Consider the following 22,540-nt stretch of genomic DNA (forward strand, 5'->3'; position numbering starts at 1 on the left):
AAAGTTAGGCCACTACACATTTATGAGAACTTATTATGTGATGGGTAAAATCAAACAAGCCTAACGTATTGGTGGGGATGGGAATTGAATTTTAACTTTTTGCAAGATAGCAGGATAGCAAGTCAATTTTTGTCAATATTAATGTTGCATTCCTCATGGAATTACATGTTCTTTCTTATTTCATTAGAGTTTACTCATTACCTCACAAAAAAGTCGAAACCTGAAGCCATACAGAAACTACGTGGCGTGCATTCATTTAAGGTGATGTTAAACCTTGACATAAATTAACAATTGAGAAACTACAGTCTAGAAAGTATGTTTCCACGAAACAGTCATAATAATTTAAAAATTCATCAACTAGTTTCAAGCTATGAGAATGAACAAAAAAAATACCAATAAATGTTATTACTGTCATATTTTTGGTTAAGGCTTTAATAACCTCGACACTTGCTCGTATATAACGTATACATATCTAAACGTCAGACTGCTATTAAAGTTCTTATATCGACACGATACACGTCACTATTCAGCATGTAATTTATTCTTTTATAATAGAAATAAAACACACACACACATATACACACATGAATATAATATTACAAAATATTGAAGACTTGAATTTATGTGCCAGTTAAAGGGATGGTATAGTACAAGCTGTATTAGTGGAGATGAGGATTTGGCTTTTTTAACGTATTGCCAGATGCCAAGAAACCACTTATGAAATAGTACAGTTTATTCCATGCTTATATAAAAAGTTTCAAAGTTTACATGATGAAAATCAGTTTTGGGATGGCTGAGACATCCAAAAACAAATTAAATCACAACAAATGTAATTAAAGGTGGGTACCACGTTTTATTAGGATTACTCCTTTTTGGGTGATGTCTCAGCCATTTCAAAACCAATTTTCATCAAATAAATGTTTAATTACTATTGGAATTACATGCTTTTTCATAATATCATTCCATAAGAGGTTTCTCATTTTTCTCAAAAAAAAGAAGAAAAAGGTTAGAAACCTTAAATTTGGTCTCAACCAAATTATACGACCCCTTTAAAGACATATGAAACAGTGACGTCATCATCCACTATTTCAGTAATGCAAGGTTTTCTCAGTAGGTGCCTACACATTGTTTTGTGAAAACATTATTGAAATTAACTTAGCTGCTTTCATTCCACCATGTTCCGTTTACTTCATTCATTATTATAGGCAACTTGAATAACGGGTGGCAGTTCTTTTCCAGTCATTCGAAGTAAATGAGGGATAATGTAGGCTTAAAAAAGAAGAAAAAAAAATCACGGGATTCGTAATCATTCAAATGAAACCGACAATAATCATCACAGTGAACATAAGTCTCCTTAATATCCCAGTATTCTGTTTAACAACAACAACAACAACAACAACAACAACAACAACAACAACAACAACAACAACATCAACAACAACAACAACAACATAACAACAACAACACTCCAACAACAACAAGAAACCAAAATATTTATTGGCATTTCGTTTTTGTTTTTCTTTTCGTCAATTGCACTAACTCTTTTAAGAATAATTGTCTATGGGAAATTTGGCACCAGATATGTTTTCAGGTGTGTGTTACCTTGAAATAAAGGTAGGCCTATAAATATACGGCTCTACGTGAATACATAGTTCAGTTCAGTTCAGTTCAGTTCAGTTTATTAAACCAAATCAAACATGACAAAAATACAAGACATAACTGCAAAAATTCAGAATGATAGGTTTGGGACCCCAGTGAAGCACAGCTTGTGGTCGGGGCCCCTTTACACAATACACTACAGTATATGGCAAGGTGTAACATATTTACATGGAATATAACATTATTATGTAGAAATTATACAACATAATAAATGCAGACAAGTACATGTATACCTCCTCCCCCATACACAACACAACACACACACACACACTCACACACACACGCATACACACATGCATACACACTTCACACATGGCTACGATGTACCTCATCTCATTTCTACATTCATGTACCTAATTTCAATCTGTCGAAAAGGTGTCTTTTACACAAAATTTTGAATCGAGACAGTGTAGTGGAATTAATTATATCACGAGGCAACTTATTCCACTCTTTAACACAGACTATTCTGAATGAATTTAAGGTAGTTGGTGTTCTTGCATGTGGCTGATGGATGAGGTTACTCTGGCGAGTATTATAACGGTGGATGGAAGAATTTTCCACAAACACATCAGACAAAAAATGTATATTTTAGAGATCGACATTTAAACATAAATATTAAGCATTGAAGAGAAACCATTTCATCATACGTCAAAATATGTAGCTGCAAAAACTAAGGAGTACTAGATGATCTATAGTTTGAATTTGTTATGTACCTGACAACTTTCTTTTGAAGAACATACAACTTATGTACATGAGTCCTAAATGTGTGTCCCCAAGCAATATTGCAATACATCAAATGAGGCATAACAATTGCATTGTATAAAGTAACTAGGGTATACTGGGGAAGGAAGAAACGAAGTTTGGATATTACACCAACACTGCGAGACACTTTAGTACATACGTCATTAAGTTGTTCTTTCCAAGATAAAAATTCATCAACTGTAACCCCAAGGAATTGCACACGTTGACTGCGGTTGATCTGATGACCACCAACATCTAAGGGAATAACATTGTCAGGGATTTTCTTCTCTCTGGATCTAAATAATACACATTTAGTTTTACCAGTATTTGATAACAGTTTGTTACAGCAAAACCATGCAAAGAGTTTACAAATTTCAGAATTAACTGACTGCATTAGAGTGTGAATATTCCTGTGAGCATATAACAAGCATGTATCCTCAGCAAAAAGAGAATAAGTAAATAATTGAGACGAATTAATGATATCATTTATATAAATTAAAAACAGTAACGGACCAAGAACAGATCCCTGTGGTACACCATAAGTTACATTACTGGATTGTGATTTGGCACCATTAACAACAACAAATTGTAATCTTTCTTCCAAGTAACTTTTAAACCAATTCAAAGCTATTCCTCGAACACCATAGCGTTCAAGTCTGTTTAAGAGTATTTTAATTCTGGTCAATGGTGTCAAATGCTTTTGACAAATCTAAAAATACACCAAGGCAGTACTTCCCATCATCAATTGCACTAATAATTGTATTTACTAAATTTAAAACACCCATACTAGTGGAGCAATTTTTACGAAAGCCAAATTGCTGGGGGATCAAAATATTATTAAGAAGCAAAAAGTCATTCAATCTTTTATAAACTATTTTCTCCAAAATCTTTGAGAATATTGGTAACAAGGCAATGGGTCTATAATTCTCAATGCATTTACGATCATTCTTTTTGTACGCTGGAACTATTTTATAGCAGAGAATCAGAAGTGGATCGAATTACTCTCGGGGAAGGGTACAACCCTAACAAAAAAGTCCTGTGGTACTCCCTGTGGTACTTGTCGGTACCACACAATGTACCACACACTTGTAATGTTACCACAGGAACTGTGTGGTACTGTACCACAGGCTTGTAGGGTACTCCCTGTAGTACTTGTCAGTACCACACAATGTACCACATAAATAAATGTTACCACAGGAACTGTGTGGTACTGTTTTACAGGCTCATGTGGTACTCCCTGTGGTACTGGTTGGTACCACACACTGTACCACACAAATATATGTTAACACAGGAACTGTGTGGTACTGTGTCACAGGCTCGTGTGGTACTCTGGGATGTACCACAGGGCAGTACCACAGGACATTACCACAGGAAAGTACCACAGGACAGTAACACAAGACAGTATACACACAAATTGTCCTGTGGTATTTTGGGACGTACACCACACGACAGTACCACAGGACAGTACCACATGAATTGTCCTGTGGTATTTTGGGACGTACCACAGGAGAGTACAACAGGAAAGTACCACAGGATAGTACCACAGGACGGTACCACACGACTTGTTCTGTGGTATTTTAGGACGTACCACAGGACAGTACCACTGGAAAGTATCACAGGATAGTACCACAGGACAGTACCACAGGAATTGTCCTGTGGTATTTTGGGACGTACCACAGGACAGTACCACAGGATAGTACCACAGGACAGTACCTCACGATTTGTCCTGTGGTATTTTGGGACGTACCACAGGACAGTACCACAGGGCAGTACCACAGGACAGTACCACAGAGCAGTACCACAGGACAGTACCACAAGAAAGTACCACAGGATAGTACCACAGGACAGTACCACAGGAATTGTCCTGTGGTATTTTGGGACGTACCACAGGGCAGTACCACAGGACAGTACAACAGGATAGTACCACAGGACAGTACCACACGACTTGTCCTGTGGTATTTTGGGACGTACCACAGGACAGTACCACAGGGCAGTACCGCAGGAAAGTACCACAGGATAGTACCAAAGGACAGTACCACACGACTTGTCCTGTGGTATTTTGGGACATACCACAGGACAGTACCACAGGAATTGTCCTGTTGTATTTTGGGACGTACCACAGGACAGTACCACAGGACAGTACCACAGGATATTACCACAGGACAGTACCTCACGACTTGTCCTGTGGTATTTTGGGACGTACCACAGGGCAGTACCACAGGACAGTACCACAGGAAAGTACCACAGGATAGTACCACAGGACAGTACCACACGACTTGTCCTGTGGTATTTTGGGAAGTACCACAGGGCAGTGCCACAGGACAGTACCACAGGATAGTACCACAGGACAGTACACACGACTTGTCCTGTGGTATTTTGGGACATACCACAGGACAGTACCACAGGAATTGTCCTGTGGTATTTTGGGACGTACCACAGGACAGTACCACAGGATATTACCACAGGACAGTACCTCACGACTTGTCCTGTGGTATTTTGGGACGTACCACAGGACAGTACCACAGGGCAGTACCACAGGACAGTACCACAGGAAAGTACCACAGGATAGTACCACAGGACAGTACCACACGACTTGTCCTGTGGTATTTTGGGAAGTACAACAGGGCAGTGCCACAGGACAGTACCACAGGATAGTCCCACAGGACAGTACCACACGACTTGTCCTGTGGTATTTTGGGACATACCACAGGACAGTACCACATAAATTGTCCTGTGGTATTTTGGGACGTACCACAGGACAGTACCACAGGAAAGTACCACAGGACAGTACCACAGGATAGCACCACAGGACAGTACCACACGACTTGTCCTGTGGTATTTTGGGACGTACCACAGGACAGTACCACAGGAAAGTACCACAGGACAGTACCACATGACTTGTCCTGTGGTATTTTGGGACGTACCACAGGACAGTACGACAGGAATTCCTGTGGTAATTTTTGATGTATACCACAGGAGAGTACCACAGGAACTGTCCAAAATCCCACAGGAAAATCATAATATGGTGCTATTCCACACAGAAGTACCACACAGCAAATTAAATTCGTAAGTACCACAGAAAAATGCTACAGGATATTCTTTTTTTTTCTTATCATTTTATACCAGAGGACTATCACATCAGGAAAATATCAAACACCAGTACCACACAGGAATACCACACAGGAAAATTGTAAGGCAGAATCAACTGAAATTTATAACAAAAATACAAACAAAACAGCACATATTAATAATCCTCAATTAATTGATAGATGAGTTATGCTGTGAATTATAGCAATTCATTTGCCATTACTTATCCTGTCCTATGCTCCTACAGTATTACAATTGTACCTATTTAGTGAAAGTGCTGATGTAAAGCATGAGAAATTTCATAAGGACTTCTGTGGTACTCCTGTGGTACTCCTGTGGTACTCCTGTGGTACAAATTTTTACATAGCTCATGAATATTCATAAAAAGCACTCTAGATTTTAGAAAATACATATATGACTTAAGAAGTCAAAGTATTAATGATGGAACTTACTTTGAACTTTATGAAAGATTGTCTAATTATGTTATGTTATTCCCAATATCATAGATATTGTTATGAAAGTGTAATTTCATATCTTGATAATAAAGCATAATCGAGTTAGTAACCATGCCTTAATGCTTTACGGATAGACGGCCATATATATATGTACTGATACGATCGATGGCTACCTAGGAATAGAATATGACTATATAGATCTATTATAGGACTAGATTGGCACTTGGCCATTAGACTCTCGTTTGAGGTTATATGTTAGGAGTAGGACAGGTTATTAATTAGGGCCATGTTTGTCCTGAAATCCATCACTCACCTATCAGGAATATTCCGTGATATGTGGCTAAAATTCTCCTAGATTTTTTTTTCGATCTATCCTGTGTGGTACTCTCCTGTGGTACCATGGAAATGCTGTGTGGTACTGGCCTATGGTAATGCTGTGTGGTAATGATCGACCTGTGGTACTGTCCTGTGGTACTGTCCCAAAATACCACAGGACAGTTCCTGTGGTACTGTTCTGTGGTACTAGTCCTGTGGTACTGCCCTGTGGTACGTCCCAAAATACCACAGGAATTCCTGTGGTACTGCCCTGTGGTACGTCCCAAAATACCACAGGAATTCCTGTGGTACTGTCCTGTGGTACTGTTCTGTGGTACCGGTCCTGTGGTACTTTCCTGTGGTACTGCCCTGTGGTACGTCCCAAAATACCACAGGAATTCCTGTGGTACTGTCCTGTGGTATGTCCCAAAATACCACAGGACAATTCCTGTGGTACTGTCCTGTGGTACTGTCCTGTGGTACTTTCCTGTGGTACTGTCCTGTGGTACCGTCCTGTGGTAATTACCACAGGAGTACCACAGGACTTTTTCGTAAGGGAAGGAAATTCCACAAGGGAAAGAAGTGATTCACAAAAGGGATTGAAGGGGATGGACAGGCGGGAAGGAGAGGCATGTTAATAATGACGGCGGGATCGAAGGAACGCTGGGCGCGGGCAAAGGGGAGGAGAACCCGGAAAGGAGGGAATGTATGAGGGTATTCGAAAAGGATAATCAATTAGCAAAGAAAGAAGGCAGAGACTCCAACCCCAAGCACCTTCTGATCTGGAGATTCTCCCGCCTGAAACCCTTAGCAAACGGGAGACTCCAACTTGATGTGTGCGAAGCGCTAAATTCCCAGGGTTCTAGGTGCTCTCTGGTGCTATCTAAGGCTTATTTTTTCAACATACGATAGAAATAAGTAAGAAATTCTTTCCAACGGGAGACAAAGAGCCAGGGCGGGAGAAATTAAATCTCAAGCGGGAGAACGGGAGATTTTGCAAAAATGGGTTTTCGGCGGGAGATCTCCCGTCGAAAACGGGAGAGTTGGAGTCTCTGAGAAGGGAAGGAAGGTGATCGGTGGAGAAGCATTTGAAGAGGAGTTTGTTGGTTTCATTGTCTGCTTGCTTGCTTTAGCTGGCTTTTTGACACAACAGCGATTTCGCAACCCCATTCCGCTTGCGACACAATTTGGAATGATGAAGTAACATCTGTGTCAAAATTCGAAGGATCCCAGTGTGTGTTGCATGCTGCCCAGCAGTGTTGCCAGATGGTGATTTCGGGAACCAAAAAGGGTGAAATTTGGTGATTTTTGAAGTTGTTTGGTGACAAAATTTTAGCCTGGTAACCAAATCAAAATTTGGTGATTTTTGGTAACTTTTTGGTGATTTTTAGACCCATAAAAAATAATCACTCTAATTGAAAACGAAAATGCATTTTGCCCAAAGTTTTCCCCTTATTTCCTGCACAAACATAACATGTGCCCCCCCCCCCTTTTTTTTTTTTTTGGTCACAACGACACACACAAACACTCATAGTCATATATCCATACACATCGTACACATTTTGCACTTAGTGTGTGTGACTACGGTGCGCCGAAAATTGCACCGAGACTCGCGCAGTGTTTGATAAAGGTTTATTGATATAATTTTGTCTTGAATTTGAAGCTTTACCTACGCTTTTCCAAATTTGGTGATTTTTGATGGCTTTTGGTGATTTTTTACAAGCCTTTTGGTGATTTTGCTCTGTTGGGACCTGGCAACGCTGCTGCCCGGGGTCCGTTTCATGAAGCTATCACATAAAAGCTATCACATAAATCTTAAAATGGCCAAGCCGCTCCTAAGCTAGGAGAGACTTTCACAGAGAAGTAAAAACCATTTCACGAAGTCTCTCCTAAGCTATGAGAGACTTTAATTTTTTCAATCGTCATGTTCGAGGGTAATACTAATTAACATATCATTATCATATCATTAACTTTTTCTCCCTTAGTACATGCATTGAGCACTCGCTACATCACGTATAATATACACACAGTGTATACAGCGCAGAGGCAACAGATCTACGACGGAGGCAGGATTCTAGAGGCTAAGTTGCATTCTACACCGCTACCAGTACATATTTCTATTAGTGAGTATATTTAAAGCTGTCTACAATTGAAGAGTAATGCATGTGGATTCATAATGTGATATTATTTGGATATATTTTTGTTCGAATCGTCTACAATTCTCCAAGGGCTAGCTAGATGTAGATCTAATCTTACCGGTAGTAGCGTTATCACAATAGTCCCACGGAGGCACATCGCCGTTTGTTTGAATGACCAAATGGCCAGCTGAGTTTACAATAGGTAGTTTGTTACTTAGCATGGTAGGGCATAGGGTCTACTACAACTTCTGCAAGTATTAAATAGTGAAATGTTTGTGGGTTGATTTTTATGATATATTTAGCGTGCAGATATTTCATGAGAGCAATTGCCCGATTTGTTCATGTGTGGGTCAATTGCAGGTAACTTACCAAGGCCTGAATAGTGAAGGGAGCGAAGAAGAAACCGGAAATTTCATAAGAATTGGTCTGCATTTTATTATTTATATTATTAGGCCTATATTTTTGAAGACGTGTCTAACATTGAATAATTACACTGTCACTAGCTGTGTGGATAGTATTCAGAAGTGATACAAATTTTCCGTTTTGTGTCAAATCGACAGGAAAAATCTGTTGTTGTTTTTTTCAGTCTATAAAATCTAGGTTATTTTGTCCAACAGAATTATGGGCCTAGCCTAAGCCTAATTTTTTTAGGCCCTAACGTGAACTTAGCGTTAGCATTTACACTACAGAGAACCAGCTGTACGTTACCTGTGTCATTGTCACGTTTACAAGTCCTAATGTTACTATCTAACGTTACTATAGGTCTACAACAAAAACTTGTAAAATACTAGGGGTTAGGGGTTATAATAACAGCGACCAGCCCGAACGCGAAGCACTTTGTACAACAATAACAGGGAGTGCCCTGGGGTTAGGGCAGGTAGTACTATCTGGAGAGTCTGACAGTGATTAGACTAACTAGATCTAGTAGTAGTAGTAGGGCCTAGTAGTAGTACGTAGATCCAGGTCTACACAGAATATGAATAGGAAACCATGGTTCAGATCTTGGTTCAGACTTGAAAGCTATCTTCCACAATTCTAAATGCATACAGCACTGTAATCGCAATGCATGTGTCACAATAAGATAGAGAATGATGTTTACCTAAATTCATTGGCATGGAACCTCTAGAATTCTACTGCTATACTACCAGGTGTCTATAGATCTAGAATCCAGTGGTATAGTGATCCTGAGTAGCACCTACTGACCTAGATACTACTTAACCAGTGTATACCAAAAGTATAACCAGACTAGACCCTTTTATAGCCTTGGTATTCTTAAACATATTATCATTAACATAAGTAGGCCTATCACTCATCAGTAAGGAAGTTAATAGGTCTTCTAAATAGTGGCACTATCTATCTAGGCAGTTAGTAGATTCTATAGGTCCATACTCCGATGCTAGTACCGCTTACACAACTTCTTTTAGTAATTTAATTGATGATGATGACATGACAACAGTTGATGATCAGAGTCAGACTGTGGCTGCATCTCAGGCTGTAACTGTGATCAACCCGAATGTGAAGCCTATCTTAGGTAGATGTAGACCTTGCAACGTGGATGCCTATCGACAAGATCTAGAACCTCAAGATGTCATAATACCCCAAACTATAGGCTTACACATGTTGAATTGAGACAACTCAAATACTAGTAGTATGTCTTTTAATCATCCCCCCAAAAAATAATAATATAAGGTCCTTTATATATTTAAACTGCAAAAACATGTGAACTGATTTCAAATTTCATGCAGATTCTAGATATTGTGTGTAAAATCTTGTATAATCAAACAACAGTTTGAAAACACACTTTCTATTTTGTATTCACATTTTTAATTATAATGTTAGATATGGAACATCAGTCAGACTGCTACAATCAGACTTCTGCATCTCATAAAGCCCAGAGTCAGTTGCTGAACTTCACTGAACACAGAACCAAACTGCTGAACTTCCATCTTCTCCACAGCTAGACCGCTACTGAACTTCGTCGAGACTTATCTACCAGCATGGTCACCTTCAACAGAATGCAAGTATTTTAGCTTATAATACTATTTTAGCAGACAACATATCTGTATATTTTCAAATACTACAATTGCAACATTATTTACATTTGGACATCAAATTGTCTCTGGATTTTTAGTTGAATAGTGTTAGACAGGAAATATTGAAAACAATGTTTGCTGTAATGTCCATCTTGGTAATTGAAAACAAACATTCTTATCCAGTGAATAGTGACCCTTCTAGAAACAACTGTTTTTTGCATTTTTTTTTTAATTTCACTATCTGTAGAATATTACATACTGATCCAATTGAAAAGAGATAATTCATGGAAGGGGGGGGGGGGGTACCTGCATGTCTACATGTATCAAGCTCCTGAAACAAACTTTAGCAGTCACGTTATCTTAATATTGTAGGCCCTACTATGATTGTTTATTTACCCTCTCCCTTTTCTAGTATCAAAACAACCTCATGCTCTTACAATGTTTGAAACAAGAATATTCGACATAGCTAATCATTTTAAACTGTGAAAAGTCCTATTTAAAGCTTATGGATCAGTAGATACTAGTGAATTTAGTGTTTCAAAATCAATGGTAGGGCTTTTCAATTTGATTGCTATAGCTTGTTATAGCAAAGGCAAAGCACCCATCTCTAACATACTTTCTAATGTCCCATGTCCTGCACTATTGTTTTGTTTGTAAGATGTTAACTGTTCTTGTATATTGAATAAACTCCAAACAGCCAAGGACCAGACAACATGTGAACTTCATCCACTTCAGAGTTAAGGACTGGGGGCAAGATGCAAATGGAAAAGTCAAGTGACAGTGTCATGGATATTCCACCATCTTCATCTGGTGTGTTAAATGATTATTTTTAGCTATTGAAGCAAGTTGAGAAATCATGTTATCTTGATCATCTACAGTTGGCAGCAAAATTATTCAACCCCTCTCTTGCATGTTGGACACTCTGGCATAATGAATTACATTATAACTGAGATTATTTCTAAATCATACAAGTGGTGATCAGATAGTTTGCTACAAGTAAAAAACAGATCAGTAGCCTTTGATTTGCATATAGTTACAAACTTTGATCATTCATGTATAAAGAGATATGGTCCAGTGGGCACATTTATGGTCATTTTCAGTCCTTTCAGTGATCACTGAAATGCTTCGTTGAATATGGTTTCACTCAATCTTTTGATAGGTGACACAATATGATGGAATTTGATGTAGGATTCTTAATATTTCAATTGGCATTTTTCATTGTACAAAAATATTTAAATGAACTAATTTCTAGTGAAAGTTGCCACCATAGAGTTTGTACAGAGGTTTAGCCATGATATTAATAATTCAAAGTTTAAGTCATGTCAAAATGAATATAACCCAATGAAATGCTAAGAGTTATGTATAGAATGGCAAGATACTATTTAAAATTCCATAAGAACAAAAGAAATTAATCGTTATCATCAGACCATAACATGTCATGCTTCAGTGATCACAGAAAGGTCTGAAATGACCATAATGCACTCATTTGACCTTATCTCTTCATGCATGAATGATCAAAGTTTCTAACTATATGCAAATCAAAGATTATTGATCAGGTAGGCATTTGTCATAAACTATCTGTTCACCATTTGTATATGATTTAGTAATTGTAATGTTATTTATTTTGCCATAGTGTCCATAATGCAAGGGGGGTTCATAATTCTGCTGCCAACTGAATAAAGTGAATGCTTGTTATTAATTTCCCCTCTCATTCATTACTAAAATTACCTCATACTCTTACAATTTGCTAACAGGGGCTCATTACATAGTGATTCAAACTTTGAAAACTGGCAATTACAACTTGTCGTTCACATAATATATCTTACAAAATTGATATTCATTAATGAACATTTTGTTGTTATTGCTTGTTTTAATAAAGATGTACACTCATCTCAAATATTTTCCAACTATCCCATTTGTGCATCCGATGTTTCTGTTTGTATGGTATTTAACTGTTCTTATATTTGCACACCCAAAGGCCTGAAGAGAGCTGAACCTCACCAAGCCCTTGGGACTGACAACTGCAGCTGAACTTCACCCAGGTCAGAGTCAGACTGCAATTGGACTACGAACTGTATAGCAGCATCTTATCTACGACAGAACACAGGTATGCATTTCTCAAATTAAACTTGAAAGTATAAAGATTTTACAAAATAAACAACTTGAGTAACAGTTGAAAAAAGGCAACCTCTGTTGATGACATATCAGTTACAGGTAATTCGGTCTTTCTTATTTTAGGAATTATTGTAGACTTGGTGGACAAACAATGTCACCTCTATATGTGAACTGTTCCACACGAGAAATGAAGAAATTAGTGCATTCATACACCCCAGTTGGGAGTTGATTTAATGTTTATGTCTATATCAGCCACAATTGGGAATTCAGTACGGCTCACAAGAGTTGATTAATGCACTGACATAGCAATGCAGCTGACTTGTTGCATAACCCATTGAATCATCTTTCTGTTTATTTTGGAATTCCCAGCTTGCCTGACATAAATTACAATCCTTTCTAAAAAAAAAGTCAAATAAGTCTCTACTGACATGAATGAATGACATTATGTCAGATGAGTGTTTTAAGTCACAATCACATTTTCATTTTGAGTCTGTGTCACACCTTTTTTGTTCATCAGGAAGAATCTGATACACTAATTCTTGTGTATGACAACCCAGACGATTTTCTTTGTTTTTTTTTTCCTTGATGCTGTTAAACTGTTGCTAATATACTGTATATGAAATTGCTGACAAGCAGCTCTGTGTAATGATATGTGTGGTAGTCGTGTGTGTATTCATTCAACTGTACACCCACATGTTACCACTCTGTATAATGTCAGGGTGAGGGGATGTGATTTGCATGTCACAATATTTCAGTATGTAACCAGTATTGTTTATTTTTCCATATTCTATTTCTTTTGTCCTTTCTTTCTATTTTCTTTCATATAGATTCTCAAGGCATGGAGCTTGCCAAAGGTGATGCAGACAGGTTGAATATAACATATGTTGGTTTTGACCGCTGTGGATTCAATCCTTCAAAAATTAATGGTATACAATGTATACATTTTTTTTTTGGGGGGGGGGGGTGGCTGCATTAGATGTGAGGATCTGACATGTACCTGAAGCACTGTAATGAAAGTCATGAATGCAAATGTCATGGTGATTTTGTAATAGATCCTTATGACAAAAGCTTCTTGCACAACAAAAATTCCTAAAATGGAGTGCGAATATTATGTCTTTCAGGACATCATTTGGAAAATAAGAATAGGTCTATTGTCGCTAGACCTACACACATGATAGATTTTCAAATTTTATGCACTTGCTGCAAATGACATGAGTAATGTTACAGAACCTAACAACATCTTGATTGTTTTCTGTCTGCTTTTCTATTTTGTGTTCACATAATTGGCATGTTCAATTTCAACTTTATCTGATAATTCCTTCATTATTGTTGCTCTAGAGTTTTATATCCTGGTTTTTGTCCCATTTATTGCACAGAACATAGCTAGGTAAGATAGACCACATACTTCAGAACCTATTTGCTAGCTATGCTTTTGCAGAGTGTGTGCTTTCTTTCTAATATTCAAATACATAGGAGAGTCCATCTGAATTCAGTTGTACATCATTTTAAAACTGAGAGTGTGCTCTTTCAGAAACAGGATTGGCCCTTTTTTTTTTTGCAAGATACTAAGAAACCACTATTGAAGTGCTACAGAGCATTAATTCAAAGAAGAATTCAATGTTTATTTGACGAAAATTAGTTTTGAAATGGTTGAGATATCCAAAAGCAGAGTAAAACAAAGCGATTCTAGTAAAAGGTTGGTTCCACCTTTTATTAGAATTCCTTTATTTTGGATATCTCAAACATTTCAAAACCAATTTTCATCAAATAAACATTGAATTCTTCTTTGAATTAATGGTCTTTCATATTTCATAAGAGGTTTCTTATTATATCACCCCTCCTCCCCCCCCCCAAAAAAAAAAAGAGAAGAAATGTTATCAATCTGAAACCAGGTCTCAACCAAAACTTTACCAGCCCTTTAACCAGAAATCCATGTTTGGTGACTTTCTGTTGATATTGTGATACAGAGTCACAATTGCAGTGTTAGATATGAAGCTGCAATCAGACTATTGCAGTCTGACTGCTGAACTTCACTGAGTTTTGTCATAGACGAGTCCATAGGTGATGGCATAAGTGCTTTGCCAGGTACATGTATTAACCAAACCAGAAATGAGAAAAATCCCCCTTCAAAAGAAAAAGCAAAAACATTACAATACAAAACAGAACAGAACAATTAAGCGTGCAAACGATTCAGTGAAAAGCAAATGGGTGAATTGAAGCACTCTGAAAAAAAAAAAGATTTATAGGCCTTGTAAAGTGTAAGAAAGCATTTTAAAATGGATAAATGCAAATTCTGTATCAGTCAGCACATAAGAGTCTGATTTCTGATCTTTGATGATTAAAAGCTATTGTGCAGTAGACAAGGTCATTATTATTAGTATTAATATCATAATTAATATTCTGATATAGGGAACCTTAGAGTGCAAAGAAGGTGGATTGCAACACATATTATTTTATGCTTACAAAATATTTGCAATGATAGCATTGTGTGAAGTTCAGCTGCTTTCATAATTTGATTAATAAACCATGAAAATAATACAAATGATTATGAAAGATCTGTCGATGTATAAGTGATCCAAACATAAATACATCAGTGAACATTGCAGTGCATTGTTTTTATGCCTCCGCCACGAAGTGGTGCCGGAGGCATTATGTTTTCGGGTTGTCCGTCCGTCTGTCCTTCTGTCCGTCCGTCTGTTCTTCCGTCTGTTCTTCCGTCCGTCCGTCCTTCTGTCTGTCCGTAATGAATTTTGTGGCAAGCGTAACTAAAAAACATTTTGAGGTATCCTAATGAAACTTAGCATGTATGTGTATTAGGGGGTGAAGTTGTGCCTATCAACTTTTGGGTGCACATGCTCAAGGTCAAAGGTCAAAAGTTCAAGGTCAAATACATAAAATTTAACTATTTCCACCATATCTCTGCAATGCCTGAAGATATTTTCTGGAAACTTAGTGTATTCATGTATTACCCAATTAAGATTCTCTGGTGAAAGTCTGTGGTCATGAGGTCAAAGGTCAAAGGTCAAAAGGTCAATCAAAAATATCAAAACTTCACTTTTTTCTCCGTACCTTGGAAATTGTTCGAGGTATCTTCATGGAACATACATGTACTGACTGGCAGTGATTATCTAGACAATCTTGGGTTCATGGGGTCAAAGGTCAGGAGTCAAAAGGTCAAGGGCAACACTTCAAAATTTTACTTTTTCCCTCATGTTTATGCAATGCCAGCAGGATTATTTTTTTACACTTGGTGTATGCATGTATAACCTAATAGAGCTTCTCTGGAAAGATCTTTTTTTCTTTTTTTTTGCCTCAAAGGTCAAAAGGTCAAAGATCAAGTGAAACTGCTGAACTAAGTTTTTCCTCCATGTCTCGGAAGTGGCTCAAGTTATTTTTAAACTTTCTACATATTTATGCATGTTCTGCCTGACAGGGATTATCTTATGAATTTTAGGGTCAAAGGCCAGATGAAAATGGTAACAATTTACTATTCAATACAGAAATTGAACTTTTTCTCCATACCTTGGAAATTACTCAATGCATAAACGTATGAATTGGTCAAAGTCAAGTTAAAGTCCTTAAATCCCAAATACATGCTCTCCTATTCATCCAATTAAACCTAGGTCAAGGAAGGTGAACATTCAACACATTTGTGACAAACTTGTCATTTTAATATTTAGCCATTTTTGTGAAAATGTAATCACACATTGTCCACATGCACTATCTAGACCTATTAGGAGAATCATGCATCATGGCGGAGGCATACCAGTCGCCATAGCAACATTTCTAGTTGTTATTATTTCCAGGCATGTGAAGGCAATATTTATGTAACCCAGTTAGAAATTATGTCTATGCGGGCAATTATTATTTGATTAGAAAGATAAAATCAAGCATAGCTTATAATGTAGAAATCAAGTAGAATGTAATACCAGAAAATACTGTGAGTGATAATAATTTCACAAGGACTCTTACCAGTATCACCAATGTGGTTGTGATAATTGTGCTGTGATTATGATGACATTGAATAATGAAATAATGTTTTCAAGATCAGATTTTCTAATGAATCAGGCAACTAGAATGAAATACATGAAATAGTTTGTGCAGTTACATAATCTGTCACATGACATGTAGTTAAATTGTGAGGAATTGATATTAATGAGTATGAAATTGATAGCAGTGAATGAATTTAATACAGTGTAATTGAATCATTGTCGGCCTACACTGCGTCTTTCAATGAAATGTTTTCCCATTGTGGCAATTGATGAGTGAAATCAAATCCAAGTACGAAACAAAGAATACCTGCTGAAATTAGAAGTATCATTGTGATTTTTACTCCCACCACCAACTGAGGGAGTTCGTTCAACCAGCGCTAACTTTATATGGTTTTATCAAAAAAAAAAAAAAGCTGTACCATGGCAATGCGTTGTTCAACATTGAATAAAGTGTTTTGTTAATTCAAAAAATCTGTTTGTCACATGTGTCATATATGCATTGCAAGTCAAGTGCTCAAAAACTGAGTAAATTAAATGAATAAACTGGAAAGTCCTATGATTTTCACAAATGATGTTACCATGGCAACACACTGTTCAGTATTAACGAAAGATGAATATACACAAGTACATAGTAAAAAGTATAACTTTCACGTGTTTCAAATTTCAAGTCAAATGCTCAAAAGCTTAGGAAGTTAGCTGAATCCACAATATTTTTGAATGATTTTCATTCAAAATAATCTGTTACCATGGCAACACATTGTGTGAAAAAGAACAAAGAAGAAATTTGCACATCAGTCTATGTACTGTAGCAGTCTCATGTGCCAGATTTCAAGTAAAATGCTCAAATATTGAAGGAGTAAACTAATCTACACCTTTTTTATTATATTCATTGAAAATGCTGTTACCATAGCAACACAATGTTCTATATCTGTGAAAGATGAAGTTTGCACAACTATACATATCATGGTGGTCACATGTACCAAATTTCAAGCAAAATGCTCAAAAGCTGAGAGATAGCAGAATCCACAATATTTTTGTATGATTTTCATTCAAAGTCTGCTGTTACCATGGCAACGCATTGTTCAACAATGGCGAAAGATGAAGTTTGCACATCTACGTACTCTGCCGGTCAGATGTGTGCCAAATTTCATGTCATATGCACAAAGATTGACAAATTTAGCGAATTCACAATTTTTGTATGCTTTTAAGTGAAAAAATGTTGTTACCATGGCAACAGATTGTTCAACATCAACCAAATACTAGTTTTGCACATCTACATACTGTAATGGTCATGTGCCAAATTTTTGGTCAAATGTTAAAAGAATTTTAAGGAAGTTAGGTCAATTCACATATTTCTTTGTGTGATTGGTATAGAAAAACTTGTTGCCATGGCAACAGATTTTTTCACACCACACATGAAAAAAGTGTTTTGCACAACTACATATTACATTTATCTGATTCTATGCAGAATTTCAACAGCATTGCTTTAAAACTGAGGGCAGTAGTTCAATCCACAACAATTTGTATGTTTTTGTGAAAATTTGTCATTGCCATTCATGACAACGTATTATGCGATATCAACGAAAGATATCTTGCATATCTACCTTTGACAGTGGTCACACATGCCAAATTTAGGGTCAATTACTCCAAAATGAGAAAAAAGTTTGATACAATGGCTCTCTCAAAAAGCTATCACATAAACTTAGGAGTGCTCCTGACCACTCCTAGATTTATGTGATAGCTTTGCCAAGTTAGGAGAGACTTTATGTGCTAGCTTTGTTCATGAAATGGTTTCTAGAAAAAGTCTCTCCTAAGTCTGAGTTTATGTGATAGCTTTATGCGATAGCTTTTTCATGAAACGGTTTTTAGCAAAGTCTCTCCTAAGTATGACTTAGGAGAGAGAAAGTCTCTCCTAAGACTTTCATGAAACGGACCCCTGTATCTAACGGTAGCTGTGGTGGTATTTGCATCGCTGTGAGCCACGTAGAAAACAAAAGTGTAATATTTTGACAAAGAAGACCCACTGCCTAGGTGAGCTTCTTTTGAATGAAATTGTTGAATTTACAAGTTTAACAGCAGTTCCAGTGATGTAAATAATTATTTAAAAGTCCTAGACGCGGAAATCGAAAATGTATACTGTGCTCCGTTGACGGCCTAGTCCCACATGTGGAATATTGTGTAGGGTTTATGTAGTTCACAGTGAAAACCCATGTCCAGACAAGTTTTCACTTCTCTGTATGTAGGCTCCTATTTGTAAAGGGGATCACATTTGCCTCAAGCCTTTGGCTTTCTTTGTGCACGCGCACTGCTTTGGGGCCTATGCTATGGTGGGGACTATATCACGATTATACCGTGAACTCTCCGACACATTTTTACGGCATTATCGTGAAAATTAATAGTCTGCCACTCCATTCACCGCCATTCATTTCGTCATAGCCGGTGACTGCTTTCAACCTCCACAGACTTTGCACATTACATAGGGTCATAGTGAAGACGCTCACGCAGTTAAGATAGAGGGGACCTGATGATATCACGATTTAGCCCATTTTACAATGTAGGAGTCTTACTTACAGATGTAGATCTAGAAAACTATGTCTCTGTTTTTGTGATAATCAATAAAGTGGGTGAATTGAATTGAACTGAATATTTTTCAAAAAAAAATCAGTAAATTAATCTTTCATTTTGCACAACAATAAAGTTGGCCTTTTAAATATTTTTATTGTGCTAAACTCTTACAATAAAATATGGAGGAAAACCAAACTGCATGAGCTGCACTGGTGACTATTACTGGTTACAGTGCCTCGGGGTTAGGGGAAAACCCCAAAGTAGATGCTGAGAAGCAAGAGAGAGATAGAGAAAAAAAAAAGTCATGTCAAAAGAATTATGCACTATTTTAGTTTATCATTTAACATTTGTAACAAGTATGATTTGTAGGTCCGACATAGTGTGTGCAAAATTTCAAATTTATGCTGTGTCAGGGAGGTCAATGCATTTAACTTTTGATGTGTGAAATCTTACAGTTTGCTACATAGTACCAGTACAATGTTGTTAAGGTTGCCCTTGATTGTTTGTTCTCCTTTGTGTATTTGGTAGATGAACAACAGGATGGAGTTGACTCAACACCAGCATTGAGACTGAAGTAGCCAGCTTTCCTGTATCTTTGACTTCAACAAGTGTGATTCCCGTAGACAGACAAGAAAACTCAACAATGCTCCTCCCTCGACTGACTCAGGCCGTTAGGACCTTTGCTGATGTCACTGCAGATGAAGATCCCCCAGACGGTGGGTCTATGACCTTAGCACAGAAGAGGGTCTACCAAGCACGTAGAACGACTTCTCCAGGTAACGACTCAATTGACGGGAAGTGGAACAGCAAACCCGTTCCATACGGGAACCTGATGGCCGGTGTATTAAGTCTCTTTGGGGATTTCACAATTCTGCATTGAACGGGTTGACTTGTGTTTTTAGATTTCTTAGCATGTTTGGCTCAAATATGTATATTTGTATCCACAAGTGATTGATTTACGCCCTTTTACTTTCATTTGGGTCATTGGAAATAATTCATATTCATTTAATAGCCCTAATTGACAAATTTAGAGGCCAATTCTCTTAATTTCATGCTTGACAAAAAAAAAAGAGAAAAAGGAAAGCATAAGGTTTTAGTAAGTAACTAGCCAATAATGAACCTTCTTTTACCAGCAACTCCTTTTTATTTTTTTATTTTTTTTTGTGACAGGTCTGACCTGGAAAGAGTTTGGAGAAGCCGTTCTCCACAACTCAAAGGAAACAAAAGCAGAGGCTACAACCACATTACGGAACATTGTGCACCTCTCTCGCTGCATTGGTGAGAAACACTGTTAACGGCTCTTATCCATGAACAGAAAGAAAGTCAGTGAATGTATGCTACTGACTGCGGAGTTTTTGGCATGATGGCTTGCTTGTCCAATTCATGGAGAGTTTACACAGCTTTAGAGAGCTTCTGTAAATTAAATGTCAGATTTTTAAGAAGTGTAATGAGAAAATAGTAGCAGTAGTACTGTAAAAGTGGATATTTTCGCGTGACTAATTTTTTTGCGCTTGGCCGCGCAAGAAGAGTTTTGCATGTTTTTAATTCCGCGGAATCAAGACATCACGCACAGGAACGTATGGCAAGCAAAAATATTCGCGTGCTTTTATTTTCGCGCTAGTTTCTGGTTGCGCAAAATGCGCGAAAATTTCAACACCACGAAAATTTCCACTTTATAGTAGTAGTGGTAGTAGCATCAGCAGCAATAGTAGTAGTAGTAGTAGTAGTAGTAGTAGTAGTAGCAACAGCAGCATCAGAAGCAGCAGTATTAGTGTCTTAAAGGGGACCTCCGGATGATTTTCAGACTTTTACATTTGAACAACTATAAATTAGTTATACCGAGTACAGAGTTTAACAATTTATAGTGATTGGGATGAGGAATAAGAATGTTTTCAAAATTTATAACATATTGCAATGAACAATGATGATGACATGTTAGCCTCGCCATAAGAGTGCATGAGTTGGTACTGATACTAGAACTCCTTGTGCTTCACTGCACATGACTAGCAATCGTATCAACCCAGTACCTTGTCCCATTCGAATGAAGATAAAAAATGAATGGCATGGGTTTGATCACAATCTTGTTAATTGGTGCAAGATTGAAATTTGTGAATGCATTAATAAAAGCTGCCATAGATCAGGATCTTTTCTTCATTGTTCATGCTGTCTTCCAAATCCTTGCAGCTGGTGCTGATGCCACTCCTGAAGCTGTAGAAGCAACTGCCGTGTTCCTGTGCAGGACTCTCCACAATGCAGTCAATATCGGTCGCACTGAATCCGAAGCTGTGTCTTCTTCCGTGGGACCTCACTCCACAGAGCACCTGGTGAAAGTCCATGGTGAGATCCTGCGTCTACTGCAGCATGTCCCCAAAGATGTCACAGAAGCACTGTTCGAACCCGACAGACCTGAAGAAAACCCAAAGGAATTTGGACACAGCATCACTTTCTCCTACGATGACAGGACCATCAATGTTGATGGGTTTGATGATGTTCACGTAGAGCCTGCTGCTGTTCCTGAACGTGAAATTCGCTTCACACACTCCTCCCACTCCTCAAACAGCACCAGTGATGCCAAAGTGGGCCCAGCAAAAGGGCAGGCAGACTCTAAACTGGCCTGGCTTGAGGAGGAAGTAGGTAAGACGCTGTGCCGGGAAGGGAGCAACTCTCTGGGATTGACAACGGATGCCCTCTGCCAGAAGCTACTTGTGGAGCTCACATCGGCCAAGACAAATGATGAACTTCAGACAGATGTGAGTCTAATTTGGTTTGACATGTCATGAGACTGGCATTATTCTCTATAGCCCCCTTTTAACATAGCCTTTCAAACTAGAGTTACCGTGACAATGTCTGGGTAACGTCCCAGTAATTTTTTTTTTTTTTCACCCTGCCTGTTAAAACAGTTCTGGCAAAATGTTGCTTTGACATTGCCCTGGTAACTTGCCAAATTCTACCCGAGCCAGCTACACAGTTTTGTAGGGTAATTGGCGCGGCATTACCTTTACGTTACTGCGACAATACCCTGGCAATCTTCCTATTAGAATGCAACTATGGTTATTCCTTTGGTACACTCAACATGTATGGGCACCATTGCAGATAGAGAATAATTGACACGCCGTGCCCAAATCACACACACTTATCACTTGAAAGTTGAGATCAGTGATTGAATTAACCATGTATTGTATGTGCACAATCTAGAATTATACTAGGCCCATTTACACTTGCTTGGAAAAATTGTGATTTTTCTAAAATCGTAACATTTGGGTGCAAATTGCTAAGCAACTACGCCCAAGTGCTCTCGAAACATCGCCAGAAAAATGGCCAGCCGGAGTGCGATTTTTTTAAACATCGCGATGTTTGAGGCAAAGTTTAGCAAGCTGGAGAAATATCGTGATTTTTCATCACGTGACATTCGGTATCGGATTGCTCTGGGAGTTTACGCA

The 22,540-nt window shown here is 37.8% G+C and overlaps 1 protein-coding gene and 1 long non-coding RNA gene across 2 annotated transcripts in view; both read left to right on the forward strand.

The window, feature by feature from the left end:
- The first annotated feature begins 11,131 nt into the window (after positions 1 to 11,131).
- LOC139743952 (uncharacterized) lies at positions 11,132 to 13,406 on the forward strand. Its single transcript, XR_011711792.1, has 3 exons — positions 11,132 to 11,238; positions 12,407 to 12,535; positions 13,371 to 13,406. It is a non-coding gene; the product is annotated as an uncharacterized lncRNA (long non-coding RNA).
- A 5,063-nt stretch (positions 13,407 to 18,469) lies between these two features.
- The window catches only part of LOC139743955 (activating signal cointegrator 1 complex subunit 3-like), a 61,333-nt gene continuing 57,262 nt past the window's right edge, over positions 18,470 to 22,540 (forward strand). The window contains 4 exon segments of the mRNA XM_071654424.1: positions 18,470 to 18,566; positions 19,629 to 19,876; positions 20,271 to 20,378; positions 21,285 to 21,850. Of these exon segments, the coding sequence (XP_071510525.1) occupies positions 19,744 to 19,876; positions 20,271 to 20,378; positions 21,285 to 21,850 (807 nt within the window). The 5' untranslated portion in view covers positions 18,470 to 18,566; positions 19,629 to 19,743.

Source organism: Diadema antillarum, unplaced genomic scaffold (genome assembly GCF_040938485.1).
Source record: "Diadema antillarum isolate AM-2024a unplaced genomic scaffold, OU_Dant_1.0 seq00001124_RagTag, whole genome shotgun sequence".
NCBI lineage: Eukaryota > Metazoa > Echinodermata > Echinoidea > Diadematoida > Diadematidae > Diadema > Diadema antillarum.